Source organism: Carcharhinus amblyrhynchos, chromosome 7, assembly GCF_965287045.1.
Source record: "Carcharhinus amblyrhynchos chromosome 7, sCarAmb.v2.hapA, whole genome shotgun sequence".
Taxonomy (NCBI): Eukaryota; Metazoa; Chordata; class Chondrichthyes; order Carcharhiniformes; family Carcharhinidae; genus Carcharhinus; species Carcharhinus amblyrhynchos.
The window spans coordinates 86,051,198-86,068,868 of record NC_137330.1 but is presented as its reverse complement, the minus strand read 5'-3'; the positions used below and the strand labels follow the sequence as shown (position 1 = coordinate 86,068,868).

The 17,671-nt window shown below is 42.1% G+C and overlaps 1 protein-coding gene across 3 annotated transcripts in view; it reads right to left on the bottom strand.

Moving 5' to 3' along the window:
* The window catches only part of LOC145345100 (ensconsin-like), a 126,760-nt gene that overhangs the window by 98,141 nt on the left and 10,948 nt on the right, over window positions 1-17,671 (bottom strand). Inside the window, exon 1 of one of the 3 annotated variants that reach the window (XM_080192702.1) lies at window positions 3,221-3,800. The exons of 1 other annotated variant lie outside the window; for it this stretch is intronic. In XM_080192702.1, the coding sequence (XP_080048828.1) occupies window positions 3,221-3,347 (127 nt within the window). In that variant the 5' untranslated portion in view covers window positions 3,348-3,800. Of the gene's footprint in view, window positions 1-3,220; window positions 3,801-17,671 lie in introns of those variants that run through there. One more of the 3 variants, XM_080192704.1, reaches the window with a different exon arrangement.

The window sequence follows — 17,671 nt, the reverse complement described above, 5'->3', positions numbered from 1 at the left end:
GTATTTAAGATGCAGAGTGGGCAACGACATTGGAGTTATTCACAAACAGTAGATCGTGTTTGTCTAAGGTGGCCAGTTTAGTTTTGGCATGAAAGCAATGGAGGTTAAAGAGTTTTCTATCTAGGTGGCATTTAATACTGAGAGGGCAACTGATCTTTGATAAAAGTACTCAAGAAATTCTATCAGCATCATCTCTGCCAAATCCTCCAGATTCCATGGGAACAAACACCATATCCTCCTTGAAACATATCCACAAGGACTCAGACAAAGCTCTTGCAAAATCAACTTCAAATGGACTGGACACAAGTGTCTGGAAAGCAGAAAACCATTGCCCCAGTCAAGTTATTTTCTCACTCAAATGGTCAATTTTCCAAGGCAGCAAAAGAGAACTCCTTAAAAGATATTCTGAAGCATTCCTTGAAACTTAGCAGCACTGACATCAATGACTGTTGGAGCTTCAAAGTGGCAACTTGTCCATTAAGCTGCATCATGCTTTAAATACAAGGTCTGAGGCAAAGCAATGGTGGAGAAGAAAAAAGGAAGCAACTGTTACATGCAGGTTCTACAACTTCACAGGACACTGTACCCTGTGTACCCAGTGATTTATCTATTGATTGAGAATCAGTGTGTCAGATTAATGAAGATCCATGTGAGAAACTCATGACCCCAAGCATGTCATCCTTTAATTGTTTTAAAGCTGCCAAAAAAGCTCAATGGATGTTTGAGAAACTGCACTTCACCTTTCAACTAGGTGTTCTACAGCCTTCAGAACTCATTAGGTTCAAAAATCTTAGACCATAATCTGTTTCTTTCCTTATTTAATTTATATTCAGACAGCAGCAATCCAACCATTCACACCTCATCTACACACATCTTTACATACGTATTACTACTACTTCTGGCGTTTTGCACCATGAAACCTATGTCATTCAATTGCTCCTGCTTTCCATCCTTCCCCCATTGAACCTCCACTCGCTGATAACCTATTTCCATCTTTCCGCAATTCTGGTGAATTGTCAATCTGAGATAAACTCTTCCCAGCATTTCCTGTTTTGCTATTAGATATAGGTGTTGTGAGGTTATGGGGATAGAGCTGAGGTTGTGGGGATAGGGGTTGGTGCAGACTCAATGAGTCAAATGACCACCTTCTGCACTGTAGGATTCTATGATTCTATGTAAATAGCTGCTTCAATTGTAGTGAATTGCACCATTACAGAAGACTGTGCTTTCAGGAGAAAGACCACTTTTTTCATCCCTTTGAGTTACTACTGCATCATACACGAGGGATAACTCTGCCAACTTGAGATACAAATATGATAGCTGGAAATCAAGATTATTCACCATCTTCATATTATGACCCACCCAATCACAAGCTTTTTCCAAAATCAACCTTCAGTTAGCAGCAACTCTATCATGGCCTACCTTCAGAAGGCTTTTTCAAAATGTGTGGCAAAGTCATTTTCCTACATTATGACAGTGACTACACTGCAAAAATGCTCCAACGGATTAAAGCACTTTCAGACAGCCAGTGTTCACAAAAAGTGCCTTATAAATTTCAGTCTTTCATACAGCAAAAATAGGTAAGATTTAAACTTTTGCCCCCTGTGACTTTACATACAATGAAAAGCTGAAGCCAATTATAAAACAGAATAAATGAGTTGCTCCATTCATGGATAAATTCTGTCCATTCTTTTGGATCCAAGTCAGGCCTTTTCATTTATTTTTGATATTAATTTTTCCAAATTTCTTCAATTGAAATCTGAGAAAAAACATTTTAATACTTCCTACATTCAAAAGCATTATTACACTAATTTGTAGATAGAAAATAATTGGATCAATAAGTTCTGGAAAAATTATTTTAAATTCTGGTGAAAAATCTGCAATATAGAAGTCAAATTTTATAGAATTGTGCATAATCCACATTTTACTGATATAGGAAATAAAGTTTAATGTCCAATCATGTTATTCTTGAATTGAGTGTTTATAAAAACTTTGACAGGAACTTGCAATTTATAGAAGCCAAGTATTCAGTAGGAGCTTGTAGTATCTTTTATTTTATGCCATATATAAAAATATTTATTTACATTAGTGAAAATAGTACTATGAAAGCAGACTAGGATTTTGTTAACACAGAAGAAAAACTGTCCTGAAGACAGGCATTTTGAGCCTAACTCGTACAAGAATTATGAACTCACATTTACATAGACAAACAGAGCTAGCTCGCTGCATTTGTCCCTACTTGAGTCAACATGGGAATGATTTAAGGACATACTGCATTCTTGTATTTCAAAAGAAAAATTGTTAGTTTGCATACTGTTTTGGCAAGACAAAGCACAACCAATAATTATGTTTGGGAGAATTCAACGACAAGGGGCAGAAATCTAACCAAATGCACTGGCAGGACTAGTCCAAGTCACCAAATAGCAGGTATGGTTAAGTCAATTAGTAAAAAATTGAATTAGATTGGACATTTTAATTTTGTAAATAAACACCAGAAAGTATGATTTTATTGTTTGTTTTTCTGCAATAGAAGGCAGTATGTCAGAGTTTTACAGTCAAACCTAATGTCGACAGAAAATATTGGTAAACAGAACAAGATGTGGGGCCCAGCAAATAAAGCCTCACATTTTACCCACATAATCATGGGAAGAGAGTGAAGGTCATTCAAGAAAAGCAGAATCTTTTACAGTTCTCATCTAATGCTGTTGTATTCTGTGTACAAAAACAGCAGTATGTTACAATTTGCAGCTCTGGGTCGATCAAAGCACCAATTATATTGTATGAAGCCATTACACAGTCAGTGCTATCACTGAAAGGCACCGCTGCTAAGGAAAACAGAATTGTTCAAAGCTAACCAATAGAAATTCAAAGTGGTAGGATTTTACTAGATTGAAAATTATGTACCATTATCAGTCACACAAAATGTATCAGTAACCTCCTCCTAATAAAGACATACACACCTCATTTTTGGAATGTTTACAATAATTTTGTTGAATATTTGATAAATATTAGGCAACATTTTGTATTTGCAGCATGACTGCACATTTAGAAAACCAACTTCAGTTTTAAATCCTGGAAAGTACACCTGGAGGAAAATCAAAACTATTTAACAAAAATTTGCAAAATAACATGCATTAGCTTAAATGTATCATGCACAAGAGACGTACATCAATTTGCAAAGCACAGTTTACAATACCTTGTCTAGTAATTTGATACATACCTTTAGGCCTTGTGGAATTTTTAGCTTTGAGCTCATCTTCTTCATTAATAGTGAATAAACCATGAAGCTTTGACTTTGCACTAGTCTTTTTCAACCTCTGTTTGCTAGCAGTGGTTGAGCCAGGCATGCTGTTATGATTGTCTTTGCCAGTGAGCCACTTTTTTGTTGCCACTGATCCAGCAGCCTACTGAAATGGATTTAAAAACCACAAGCCCTCAGTTCTTCTGTGCATTTAGAGTAGATTCCTTTTCAGCGAATGTTAACAGCTGACAAGTACCAACATCCGTGCAGAATTTGGGGGCCTACAGCTCCCCACCTTCCATGTCCTAATTAAACATTGCTCTAGCAGGACTACATCTTTTGACCTGCAGCAAAATGTTCACAATTAGATCCTGGTGCACGCCTTTCTCCTTCCTGCAGAAGCACTTAAGCTTTGCACAGAAAAAAAAACTGATGTACAAAAAACCCATAAGAAAATAAAGAACCCACCTATTAAAATGGTTGCCACAACAACAGTGACATACACAAATACAACGAGGCTATAAATGTCTCTTCAGCTGGATGTCACAGTATGCTGGAATACTCCTACAGCACTTGCAGCTTTCAGCCGATACAGAACTAGCACCAAATTAGTAGCACAGCCTTTCCCCTTGGCTGTGGTTGGTACAGGATGGGATAATGCTTGCATAAGCAGCTGACTGCTGGACAGAGACAGAATCCTAAAAAAAACTGAAGGCGCTGGCTACAAGCCAGCTACTCATTGTATTAATGCTGCCTATAGAACCACAAATAATTTTTACAAATATCATTCTTCAGCTAAGGTACAATATTGTTCATCATTTTAGCTTAGATGCAAGAACAGCAAAGTGTGAAATTAAATGCATTATGCCTATAATTTGTCATTCTAAAACTAGCACAAATTTAAACGAAGGCAGGCAAGTTATCAAGCTTCCAATCCACAAACATCTTTTTGAGACAGCACACAAATGGTAAAACATGACAGGGTTAAAACTGTGATAGAACTGACATAATGCCAATAGCATTGCACAGTAGGAGCTTTAAGCTGGATGCCAAAAAATGTAAAATTAGCATTATTCTAGTATTTTCAGATATTTGTGGTAAATATGACAAGTTGGTATGTTTATAATACTTAACACTTTTTGTAGCCCCAGTTTCTAAGTTTGGGTAGAGACAAGTAATAGCAACAGCAAGATGTCACTGCAGGCACCTAACAGTAACTAGCAGGACAGCAAATTCAGGAAGAAATGGTGGCTTGAGAAAGGTACCACAATAATGATGGCTTATTTTAGTCTACTTCTACGTTGGACAAATCAAATTGGCAAAAATAGCCTGGAAAATGAATTCAGAGTGTTTTGGGGTGGTTTCTAACGAACCAGAGAGCAGGTAATATGTAATGAGACAAGCCTAATTAATAAGTGAAGGCACCGTAAGTTAACAGCGATCCCAATACGATTAAATTTCATATTCAGCTTGAGGAGGGAGGACTGGATCTGATGAATAGGAAATTATGGGGATTTTTGAGGAAGTTACAAATAGAATTGATAAAGGGGAGTGAGTGGATGTAGCATGCCTGGGTTTTCATATGGCTTTTCATAAAGTTCCACAAGAGCTTGGTCAGCAAAATCAAAGCACCTGAGGTAAGTAGTAATATGCTAGCATAGATTAAGAACATAAGAACATAAGAAATAGGAGCAGGAGTAGGCCACCTAGCCCCTCGAGCCTGCCCCGCCATTGAATAAGATCATGGCTGATCTGTTGTGGCTCAGTTCCACATTCCTGCCCTCTCCCCATAACCCTTAATCCCCTTGCCTATCAAAAACCTATCAACCCGCATCTTAAAAATATTGAGCGAGGCAGCCTCCACCACTTCAACGGGCAGAGAATTCCAGAGATTCACCACCCTTTGAGTGAAGAAGTTCCTCCTCAACTCCGTTCTAAACCGCCCCCCCTTTAAAGAATTGTTAACAGGCAGAAAACAAAAGAGTTACTGCATTGGCAGGTCGTGATCAGTACTCAGACCCCAATATATAATGATTTGCATGTGGGGACCAAATTAATAGTTCCAAGTTCATGGATGACAAAGATTAGTGGGAGTGTGTTGTGAGGAAGATGCAAAGCAGCTTCAAGAGGATTTGTCCAGACTTAGTGGGTTGGATTTTCCACACACCTGTGGAATTGTGTGGTGATAGAGATGGCCCAGTCAGTGGCCAGCAGTGAGGTCTTTCAATCCCATCACTGTTGTTTGCACCCTCTCACGCCAGGAAACCTGCAGCAGGATTTCACAGTCAGCAGAAATGGTCAGAAAATCGCATTCAGTGAGTGGACAGAAACATGGCTGATGGTATATAATGTGGAAAAAAAAAGAGGTTATCCACTTTGGCAGGAGGAACAGATGTGCAGAGTATTTCTTAAATGATAAAATATTAGAAAATGCAGTTGTACAAAAGAATCTCCACGTCATCAGTAAGTCACTGAAGGTCAACATACAAATGCAGGTGGCAATTTGGAAGGCTAATAAGTTTGTCATTATCACAAGAAAGTTTGACTATGGGAATAGTGAAATCTTGCTTCAATTATATAGCACCTTAATACTCCACATGTAGTCTAACTATGCACAGTTTTTGGTTCCCTTTTCTTAGGAAGGATATCACTATCAGTGACAGAGTGCAGTGAAGGTTCACCTGATCTGTTCCCAAGATGTCAGGACTGTTCTGTCAAGAGAGATTGGGGATACTGTTCTGTGGGGCTCGTATTTTCCAGTTTTGAAGAATGAGAGATGACCACATTGAAACCTGCAAAAAGCTTAAGGGTAGATGCAGGCAAGATGTTCCCCCTGTTTGAGTACCAGGGGATATAATTTTAAAATAAGGCAGAAGCCACTTAGGACCGAGGTGGAGGAGAATTTTGTTTTACCCAGAAGGTTGTGAATTTATCATATAGGTCTTTGTTGGTTCAGTTATTGAGCATGTTTACAGTAGAGGCTTATAGATTTCTAAATGCCAATAATGTAAAGAGACATGTGAATAGCAAGGAAAAAAATAGCATTGAAGTGGTTGATCAACCAAACTCTTACATAAGAACATAAGAAATAGGTGCAGGAGTAGGCCATCTAGCCCTTCGAGCCTGCCCCACCATTCAATAAGATCATGGCTGATCTGTTGTGGCTCAGTTCCACATTCCTGCCCTCTCCCCATAACCCTTAATCCCCTTGCCTATCAAAAACCTATCAACCCGCATCTTAAAAATATTGAGCGAGGCAGCCTCCACCACTTCAACGGGCAGAGAATTCCAGAGATTCACCACCCTTTGAGTGAAGAAGTTCCTCCTCAACTCCGTTCTAAACCGCCCCCCTTTTATCTTGAGGCTGTGCCCCCTAGTCCTACTGTCTTTTTTGAGCGGGAAGAGTCTCTCCACCTCTATCCTATCCATCCCATTCATCATCTTATACGTCTCAATGAGATCTCCCCTCATTCTTCTAAACTCTAACGAGTACAAGCCCAGTTTATTCAGCCTCTCCTCATAGCTCAACCCCCTCAACTCCGGTATCAGCCTAGTAAAGCTCCTCTGCACTCCCTCCAAGGCCAAAATATCTTCGCGCAGGTGCAGCCCTCGCTATGAAGGCCAGCATCCCATTCGCCTTCCTGACCACCTGCTGCACCTGCAAGCTGGGTTTTTGCGACTCATGCACAAGGACCCCGAGGTCCCTCTGCACTGTCGCCTGCTGCAGTTTTTCGCCCCGTAAGTAATAGTCCTTCCTACCATTCTTCCTACCAAAGTGCACCACCTCACACTTGCCAACATTAAATTCCATTTGCCATTTCCTGGCCCATTCGCCCAGCCTATCTAGATCCTTCTGCAGACTCTCCACACCCTCCGCACAATTTGCCGTTCCCCCAATCTTGGTGTCATCAGCAAATTGACACCCTACACTCGGTTCCCTCTTCCAGATCATCTATATAAATGGTAAAATGATGGGAACAGTTCAATGGGCTGAATGGCTTACTTCTACTCAGAGTGCAAGCTGCAGAGTGTGCTTGGGACTTGAGGTAAGTGTGGGAGTAAGGTATTGCTGTATCTTGTTTTCCTTATTATACCCACAGATCAGTAAGGACAAGAGCAGACCAACACCTGGGATCTGGGAGATAAGCTGCAACAGTCCTATGACATCAAGTGAACATATCCACGTGCTTCTCCCTTGCCATCTGCAGACTCTGACCGTCACTTTTTTTTGTTTTCATATCTTGGAGCCTTCTTTCGAGCTTTTATTTTGGCACTATTGACATTTTATGTGGGATATGAATCACTGGTTTCTTCACCAGATCTTTAGTGATGCAATACTCAATCTTCAAAGCATCTGTCTCATCAGTAGCAGACCTTTCTTTCACTTTAGATCAGTAGATGCACCATCTTCAATCCTCAGTGTAACCTCCTTCACCTCATTGTTTACCTGAGGTCAGCTGCAGCTCCTTGCAATTGCTGAACCCAAAGATAGTAGAGTCATCTGTTTCAATGATGTAGAACATGCAGTTATCTTTCCTTTGTGTATCCTTATGATTAAGGCCTTTTCCCCCATTGTTGAATCTTGGGTGCCCCAAATGCTGTTAACATGACATTGATTTCACAGCAACTTTCTTTGGGTTTCCATTTTCAGAAATATCTTCTGGCATAGTCTGAGCAGGTGGATGCAACTCTGTGCTCTGGTATCAAGCTTTAGATTTATGGTTGCAAACTCAAAGGAACAGGGATAGCCACTGCATGTTTAAGTCCAAGTCTGAGGTGTTCAAGTCGGGCGACCTTGACTTGTACAAGAAATCTAGATAAATATCAGAGAACCAAAGATGCCAAGAGACAATACTGGACTAAGCTAGAGTCCCAGGCTAGCCACACAAACATACATTGATTATGGCAAGGTCTACAGGATGTAACAGACAAGATAAAGGTGTGTAGAATTACCAGTAACAATGCACCCTCAAAGAGCTCAGTGCATTCTATGAGCAAGAGATCAGCAACAGGACATCACCCACCCTGGAAGCCTCGGCTGAACTGGTACCCAGGTCACCATTGCAAATGGCAGATTGGCATTATTGAAAATTAACCCACAGAAAGCAACTGGCATGGATGAAGTATCCAACGAACACATAGATCCTGCACAATCCAGCTGATTGGGGTATTTGCAAACATTTTTAACCTTTCTGTACACTGAACTGAGGTCCCTGCCTGCTGCAAGACAACTACCATCATCCCTATATCAAAGAAAAGCCAGGCAACGTGCCTTAATAACAAGACACCAGTGGCTCTGACATCCATCATTACGAAGTGCTCCAAAAGGTTAGTCATGATGTGGATCAACTCCGGTCTCCCAGACTGGGAAATTGTAGCAGATCCAGGCAATCACCACAAAAGATCCACAGCAGACACCATCTCCCTGGCCCTACAGTTAACCCTCGAACACCTGGATAACAAGGACACCCTTGTCAGACTCATTTATTGACTATAGCTCAGCTGTCAACATTATTCCTACAAAACTCATCTCCAAACTCTATAGCCTATGATTTGGTTCCTCCCTCTGCAACTGGATCCTAGCCTTCTTAATGCACAGGCCACAATCAGTTAGGCTAGGCAAGACACCTCCATGATCACCCTCAACACCGGTGCCCCACAAGGCTGTCTCCTCTTACCTCTATGATTGTGTGGCCAAATTCCTCTCCAGCTCAATTTTCAAGTTTGCAGATGACATCACCATTGTTTGATGGTGTCATCATGACAATGATGAAATGGAGTACAGGAAAGGGATAGAGAATCTAGTGAAATGGTGCGACAACAATAATCTCTTCCCTCAATGTCAGTAAAATGAAGGGGATAGTTATTGATTTCAGGAAGCATAGTGGAAGACAAGCCCGTCAATGGTGATAAAGTGGAAATGGTAAAGAGCTTTAAGTTTTTAGGTGTCCAGATCACCAACCATCTCTCCTGGCCTCTCCACATTGATGCTATAGTTAAGAAAGCCCACCAACATATCTATTTTCTCAGGAGGCTAAGAAAATTCAGCACATTTGCTACAACTCTCATCAATACTGCAGGAAACAACACTTTTCATTGTATACCAATAAATGTCACAATAAATCAAAAGAATCTTTCAAAAATTGTATTGGATTTTACTGTTCTCACTCATCTCCCAGCTATTAAAAGAAATTTAACCTTTTCTCTCCAATCCACGGATATAGCTTACTTCTTCCTCTGCACCAGTGGCTTTAGGAAAACTACTAATTTTCCATACGCATTTTTGCTTAAACTTCTCAAATGCTTCTAATCCACAACATCAGCCTTTCAATTCATCATGCATTCACTGCTGTGACAACATTTTGTTTTTACACCATTCACTCAGTTTTTCTCATTCTAGCACTAATTTGGGTTGCATTTTCCTCAATCAAATTCAGCATTAAATATAGTTAAAATGTTTTCACATGCACTTGCTACCATCATATCTTGTCATTCCCAGAAGTTTGAAATAATCATACTTCATTCACAAAATGCTGGAGCTTTCTTAGAAGGCATCTCACTATGTGTTCTGCATGAATACATGTTCCTTAGACCACCTTTGAAGGCATTTCACAGATCTCTCCATGCATTGTGCATGGATACAAGTTTCTCAGATCTAAGTGCAATGCAGTAGTGAGCAGTGGTCTTGATTAATCACAATTATACCCCAATTCAAACAGATTACAATTTTATTTCATAGATTACCTGATATCACTAAAGCAATTAAATGCTTAAGAAAAATTTGCATGGAGATCAGTTCCAGTCAAGTTATCCTATCAGTTACACTGATGTTATTAGAATCGTTGGCAAAGCATATTAAAGCACCCCTCATCATCTCAAAAAATTCAGAATGGCTCAAAATTTTGAGAAGCAGCCTTGATGGACTTCAATGTTTCACTGAGGATTTGATTTCAACATTTTTTTAAATCCAGTCTTCGGAGGTGGGGTTTTAATTTATCAGAAGGTCAAAAGTAGATATGCTTGCTGACTAATGCACAAATGTTCAGTAAGTACTATTTGCAACTCCTCAAGCAGCCTGTGCCACCCGCCACCCCCCCAACCGCCTCCCCTGCACCGCCCACCTGCTCCCCCCCCCCACCACCACAACCGCCCGCCCCCCACCCCCAACTGCCTCCCCTGCGCCACTGCCCCCCCCCCAACCGCCTCCCCTGCGCCGCCCACCCGCTCCCCTCCCCCCCACCACCACCACCACCGCCTCCCCCGCGCCGCTGGCCCCCCAACCACCTCCCCCGCGCCGCCGGCCCCCCACCCCCACCCCGCCGGCCCCCCAACCACCTCCCCCGCGCCGCCGGCCCCCCACCCCCACCCCTGCGCCGCCGGCCCCCCACCCCCACGCCGCCGGCCCCCCAACCACCTCCCCCGCGCCGCCGGCCCCCCACCCCCACGCCGCCGGCCCCCCACCCCCACCGCCTCCCCCGCGCCGCCGGCCCCCCACCCCCACCCGCGCCGCCGGCCCCCCACCCCCACCGCCTCCCCCGCGCCGCCGGCCCCCCACCCCCACCCCCACCCCCACCGCCTCCCCCGCGCCGCCGGCCCCCCACCCCCACCCCCACCGCCTCCCCCGCGCCGCCGGCCCCCCACCCCCACCGCCTCCCCTGCGCCGCCGGCTACCCCCCAGAGGGAAGTAACATTCATGCCACACAGGAGTCTGGTAATTTATCTCCAACCAGAGAATCCTACTATCTCTCTGCAACATTTAAATTATATTACCATTATGGAATTCCCCACTATCAACATCCTGGGGACTACCATTGACCAGAAAGTGAACTCGACCAGCCACATAAATATGCAGCTACAACAGCATATCAGCGTCCTGAAATTCTGCAGTGCCCATCTCACCCCTTGACTACCCATACCCGTCCATCTGCCTAACCAGTGTTGTGCATGTACCTATACCACAGGGGTTGCAGTGGTTCAAGGCAGCTCAGCACAACCTTATCAAGGGTGATTAGGGATGAGCAATAAATGTTGGCTTGTCAGTACTGCTCACAGTCTGTAAGTGAAAATTTAAAAAATCTACGAAGCAAAATCAGGAGTGTAAAGGAACACTCCACTTGCCTGGATGACTACAAGTCCAATACTCCAAGATCAATACCATCCATGATGAAACAGCCTGAAACTGGCACCCAATCCATCTTCTCAAATGATCACTCCTTCCACCACAAACACACAGTAGCAGTAGTGTGCACCACCAACAAGACGTACTTCAGCAACTCACCAAGTCTCCTTTGATAGTGGATGCCTTGGTGATTATTTTCCAAACCTCGCTGGATTCCGGGGAAATGCTGGAAGATTGGAAAACGGCTAATGTTACACCGCTGTTTAAAAACAGTAGCAGGCAAAAGGCAGGGAATTATAGGCCGGTTAGTTTAACGTCTGTTGTAGGAAAAATGCTTGAATCCGTAATCAAGGAGAGAATAGTGAGGCATCTTGAGAAGAATTGTTTGATAGAGCAGACGCAGCACGGTTTCGTTAAGGGGAAGTCGTGTCTGACAAATTTATTGGAATTCTATGAGGATGTGTCTAGTGCGATGGATAGAGGGGAACTGGTGGATGTGGTGTTTCTCGATTTTCAGAAGGCGTTTGATAAGGTGCCACACAAAAGGTTGTTACAGAAGGTTAGGGGGCATGGAGTTGGGGGGTAGAGTGTTAGCATGGATTGGGGATTGGCTGTCAAATAGGAGGCAGAGTGGGTGCTATTCAGATTGGCAGTTGGTGACTAGTGGAGTGCCCCAGGGATCATTGCTGGGGCCTCAGCTATTTACCATTTATATAGATGATCTGGAGGAGGGAACCGAGTGTAAGGTGTCGAAATTTGCTGATGACACAAAGATTAGTGGAGTGGCAAATTGTGCGGAGGGTGTGGAAAGTCTGCAGAGGGATCTAGATAGGCTGAGCGAGTGGGTGAGGACCTGGCAGGTGGAATACAATGTTGGCAAGTGTGAGGTTATTCACTTTGGTAGGAAGGACTACTACTTACAGGGCAAAAAGCTGCAGCATGCTACGGTGCAGAGGGATCTGGGGGTCCTTGTGCATGAGTCGCAAAAACCCAGCCTGCAGGTGCAGCAGGTGGTCAGGAAGGCGAATGGGATGCTGGCCTTCATAGCGAGGGGGATTGAATATAAAAGTAGGGAGGTCTTGCTGCAACTGTACAGGGCACTGGTAAGGCCGCAGCTGGAGTACTGTGTACAGTTTTGGTCGCCGCACCTGCGCAAGGATATTTTGGCCTCGGGAGGGAGTGCAGAGGAGGTTCACTAGGCTGATACCAGAATTGAGGGGGTTGAGCTATGAGGAGAGGCTGAATAGACTGGACTTGTACTCGTTAGAGTTTAGAAGGATGGGGGGAGATCTCATTGAGACGTACAAGATGATGAAAGGGATGGATAGGGTAGAGGTGGAGAGGTTCTTCCCGGGGGCGGGGTGCAGTTTAGAACAGAGTTGAGGAGGAACTTCTTCACTCAAAGGGTGGTGAATCTCTGGAATTCTCTGCCCGTTGAAGTGGTTGAGACTTCCTTGCTAAATATATTTAAGACACGGGTAGATAGGTTTTTGGAAGGCAAGGGGATTAAGGGTTATGGGGAGAATGCAGGAAAGTGGAACTGAGCCACTTCAGATCAGCCATGATCTTGTTGAATGGCGGGGCAGGCTCGAAGGGCTAGATGGCCTACTCCTGCTCCTATTTCTTATGTTCTTATGACAGCACTTCCAAACATGCAACCTCTAAACTAAGAACAAGGACAACAGATGCATGGCAACACCAACTAACTACAAAGTTCCCCTCCATACCACACAACATCCTGACTTGGAACTATATTAGTGCTCTTTCACCGTCACAGGGTCAAAATCCTTGAACTCCCGAACTCTCCACTCAATGGATTGTAGCAGTTTAAGAAAACATCTCGCCATCACCTTTTCAAGGGCAATTGGGGATGGACAAAAAAAGAACACTTGCTTGGCTCGTGACACCCACATTGCACGAATGATTTTTTTTAAAAAATGCACTGCAGCAGCTCACCACACCTTCTCATAATGAGGGATGGGCATTAGAGAGAGAGTCAGAGGTTTACAGCATGGAAACAGGCCCTTCTGCCCAACTTGTCCATGCCACCTTTTTTTAAACCCCTAAGCAAATCCCAATTGGCCGCAATTGGCCCATATCCCTCTATACCCATGTAAGTGTCTAAATGCTTTTTAAAGGACAAAATTGTACCTGCCTCTATCATCATCTCTGGCAGCTTGTTCTAGACACTTACCACCTTCTGAAGAAATTGCTCCTCTGGACACTTTTGTATCTCTCCCCTTAAACTTACGCCCTCTAATTTTAGACTCCCCTACCTTTAGGAAAAGATTAGCTAATCTATGCCCCTCATTATTTCATAGATCTCTGTAAGATCACCCTTCAGCCTTCTATGCTCTAGAGAAAAAAGTCCTAGTCTACCTCCTTATAACTCAAACCAGTAGCATCCTAGTAAGTCTTTTTTGCACTTAGTTTAATAATATCCTTTCTAAATAGGGTGACCAGACCTGTACTCAGTATTCCAAGAGTGGCCTTACCAATGTCTTATACAACTTCAATATGTCCCACCTCCTGCATTCAATGTTCTGACCAATGAAACCAAGCATGCTGAACGCCTTCTTCACCACTCTGTCCACCTGTGACTCAATTTTCAAGCAGCTATGAACATGAACCCCTAGATCTTCGTGTTCTGTAACTCTCCCCAATGCTCTATTAACTAAGTCCTGCCCTGGTTCTATCTACCAAAATGCATCACCTCACGTTTATCTAAATTAAACTCCATCTGCCATTCGTCAGCCCATTGACCCAAGTGAACAAGATCCCTTTGCAGTTGGATATGGCCTGGCCATATCCTGTGAAATGAAAATGTTGCCAGTGAGACTTCGGCTATTCATTTATCAGCTCCATTCTGTACCCTTCAAGTTCCTCCTCTATCCAAGTACTCATTCAAGCCCCTCTTAACTATCCAGTACTTGTAATAATGAATAAACACTCCCTTCCAATTCTCTATGCAATGCAAATTCTAAGCAGATGGTCTTGGTGCCTTCTAAAATTTTAAAGTATTTATTCACACAAATATGTATTCCATGACAAAAGGAACATTTAAAATAAAAAGTGGGAAGCAGTCCTAGTTTATCCCAAGTGAGTAATAGCTTCATCTCATTTTAAGTTCTTTACAAAAAAGACAAAATTAAAGCAGTTATTTCCCAAATTACTACATCAGTAGCTTAAAAATAGCAACTTACTAAAAACAAATTGAAATTCAAGTGCATTTGACTCAAAGCACTAAGCACTTAGAAAGCTTTCCTAGCAGAGGATCTATTAAAGATTTAGGACAGGTCAAATCCTCCTAAATCTGATCTAAATCTTGCGAGAGGAGTTTCATCTTTACATTACGCTGACATGCACTGAGTTTCAACAATAGAATAAAAGTGACAACCATTCTGAAAAAAAAACTACCTGTATTTGCGTTTTCTGGCGAAGATAAATAGATTTTTGAACAGTGAAAGAATTGAGTTGTGGTGAGTGGGTGGCTAAGTGCAGCTGAATCCATGAAAAGATCAACCATGATCTTGAATGGCACAGCAGGCTCAAGGGGTCAAATGGCCTACTCCTAGTTCTTATGTTCTCATTTGATTGTGCCCTCAAGAACCACAAGCATTTTACAGGAAGTTAACTACTTTTGTAGAAATAGTTACATCGGCAAAAATGGCAACTAATTTACACATGCCAGCACCATACAAACATCAATAACCAGTTGATTTGCTTTGTGCATTGTTGGTTGAAGGAAAAGGTTGGTCAGGCTACTAAAGAACACCACCAGCTCTTTAATAGGATCCTGTCCATTGCCTGAACAGACAGGTAAGTCTTGAATTTCACATCACACACAAGAATCAAAACATAATTCCTTTATTAGTACATTGGGAGTGAGTGTTCAGGCCCTTTAAGGGGGAGTTGAACTTGCATTCAGGCTTCGGAAACACTTAACACTTCAAGCTGAAATTATGAATTTTAAGTAACAAGGAATTTCAACAACTATTGTATTAACTTAGTTCATTTCAACAAAATCTGTTACAGCTGCTAAACAGTTTTAAGCTAGATCTTGACATGTATATTTATAAAAATAGCTTACAAATAAAACTGTATTGCTTTAAATCCCATTCTGTAAAATCAGACATCAAAAATGTATTTAACTGCAACCAGTTTCACCAGTGGTAGTTATATAGCCACACAAAGCAGCAGAAAAAGGACTACAGTTTTTTTCCCTTGATCAAAGATCTCAGAACACAAGCATAAATTTTAAAAAGCTATCTGTTTTGCTTGTTGGGGTTGGGAGTATGGGGAATAGGGCAACAGCGCGATGAAATCCCTAAATTTTGTTGTGTGTGGCCTATACATTTAATTATGCAGCACACTTAAATTTTGCCTGGCCTATGCTAGCACAAGCAACCTGGCATAAAATATTGCAAGTGGCCTACATAAGCAGCTTCACAAACGCTGCGTAAATAGTAGGAACATCAGAAGTAAGAAAAACAAAGAGGCAATGCTTACCTTTGCTGCTTTGAATAATAACAAAGTACGCATATCAAATTGCAGCAGTAGATTCAAAAGGAAATGCACTCAAACGTCGTTCACAACTGATATTGACACTATCTGTAAATAGAAATTTGCTAAACTCAGCTGCATTTTTTAGTCTCAGTGAAGCCAAGAAAATAAAAGGCAAACCTATATCCTTCTAGTCCACCCACTAACATCACAGGGATTGGTCTAAAGAAGGTTTCTATGATTTTAAGGACAACTGAAAAGAAGCGCAAAAGTGGAGGTGGTGGTTTTGTCACTTTACTCATGATCCAGAGGCTCAAGGTAATATTCTGGGCTTGCAGGTTTGAATCCCATCATGTCAAAAGGTTTTCATCTTGCACTCATTAGGACATTTGGCCAGAAAAGCTGACAAGACTGGGACTCTGAATTGGGTTTAATTTGACTTGATTGGATTGGAATAAAGTTTAAAAAAAATTTGGCCAGAAAAGCAATGCAAGGGAAATGTGAATCAAATAAAACCTGGAATAAAAAGTCCCACCAGATCTAACAAATGTTTGTAGTGTGGTCTTTATTTTGTATATTCTGCAGTACTTTGCTATTAGATTTGACGGGCTCCAAGGGTATGAAATTTAAACCAGACAGCTCAACTCTGGTTGGTCAAGGTATAACCAAGGAATAGATGTCACTTATCTTGTTTAGTTGAAACAGATGCAGTGTGTGTACATGTTCCTTCCGTCTGCAAAGAACGAGGTTTTGTGTATTAAGCCACAGGTTAGTCATAATCACATTGAGTGGTAGAACAGGCTCGAGGGGCTGAATGTCCTACTCCTGTTCCTATGTATTGATATGTAGCTTCCAATGCACACAAATGCTCTATACTACACCACAATGGCACTGAAATTAATATGCCACATAACTCGTTTGTTTACTGAGCAGAATGTCCTTTTAGCTTAATGGTAACATGTTAGTGGCAAATACCACTTGTGTAGCTACTGCATAGTAGCAGTGTGAAACTGTGCCAGTGCGATGCTAGGTCATACGTCCCAAAGTCTGGCAGATGGTATCAAACAGCATGTCCCTTCTGCTGTTTGCAATGGGCAAGGTACAGACTGTACCTAACCAGCTGTGCTTGCAAAACTAAAAACAGAGTGCCCAACATTAAACGTGATTCAGTGTTTGGACAATATCTGCTAAACAATCCTGTGTGTTAAGACCTACACGGTCAACCAATTTAAGATTGTCATTTGGATTTGCAGTGTGGTGTGTTGCATGTACTGGAAGCTACATTTATTAGCAATATTTGGCATTAACTGTCAGCCACTATCAATTGCTGTATTCTCTACAGCAATACCTCTGATTAGAGCCCACCTACCAACCAACAATCCGCACTCTTCTCAGATAGTACAAATGTGTTGTCTTCCCTTGCATTACTTTTCTAGCCAATTGTCCTGATGAGTGCAAGATGAAAACCTTTTGACAAAATCTCTTTTTTCACCAATACCTAAAATGTCTCATGATCAATTACCAGATTACACTTCTATCTCATATATATGATCCTATTTTGTACTGTGTAAATTTTTGAAGTCATTTGATTATTAATGCTTTTAATTTCGTGGTTGACTGACCAGAAATTCTTCAATGTAATTGGCTGCTCAAGCATCGAACCACAGGGAGTCTCAATAAGTGGAGTTCGTTGTAGCATTGCTTAAGTAAAGTTCTGAGAGCACTAAATCTCACAGCAAGGCTTTCTTCAGGGTCATCGGTGTGTGTCCTTCCAAAATCCAGAGCAACGTTTTTTTAAAAATGCATTT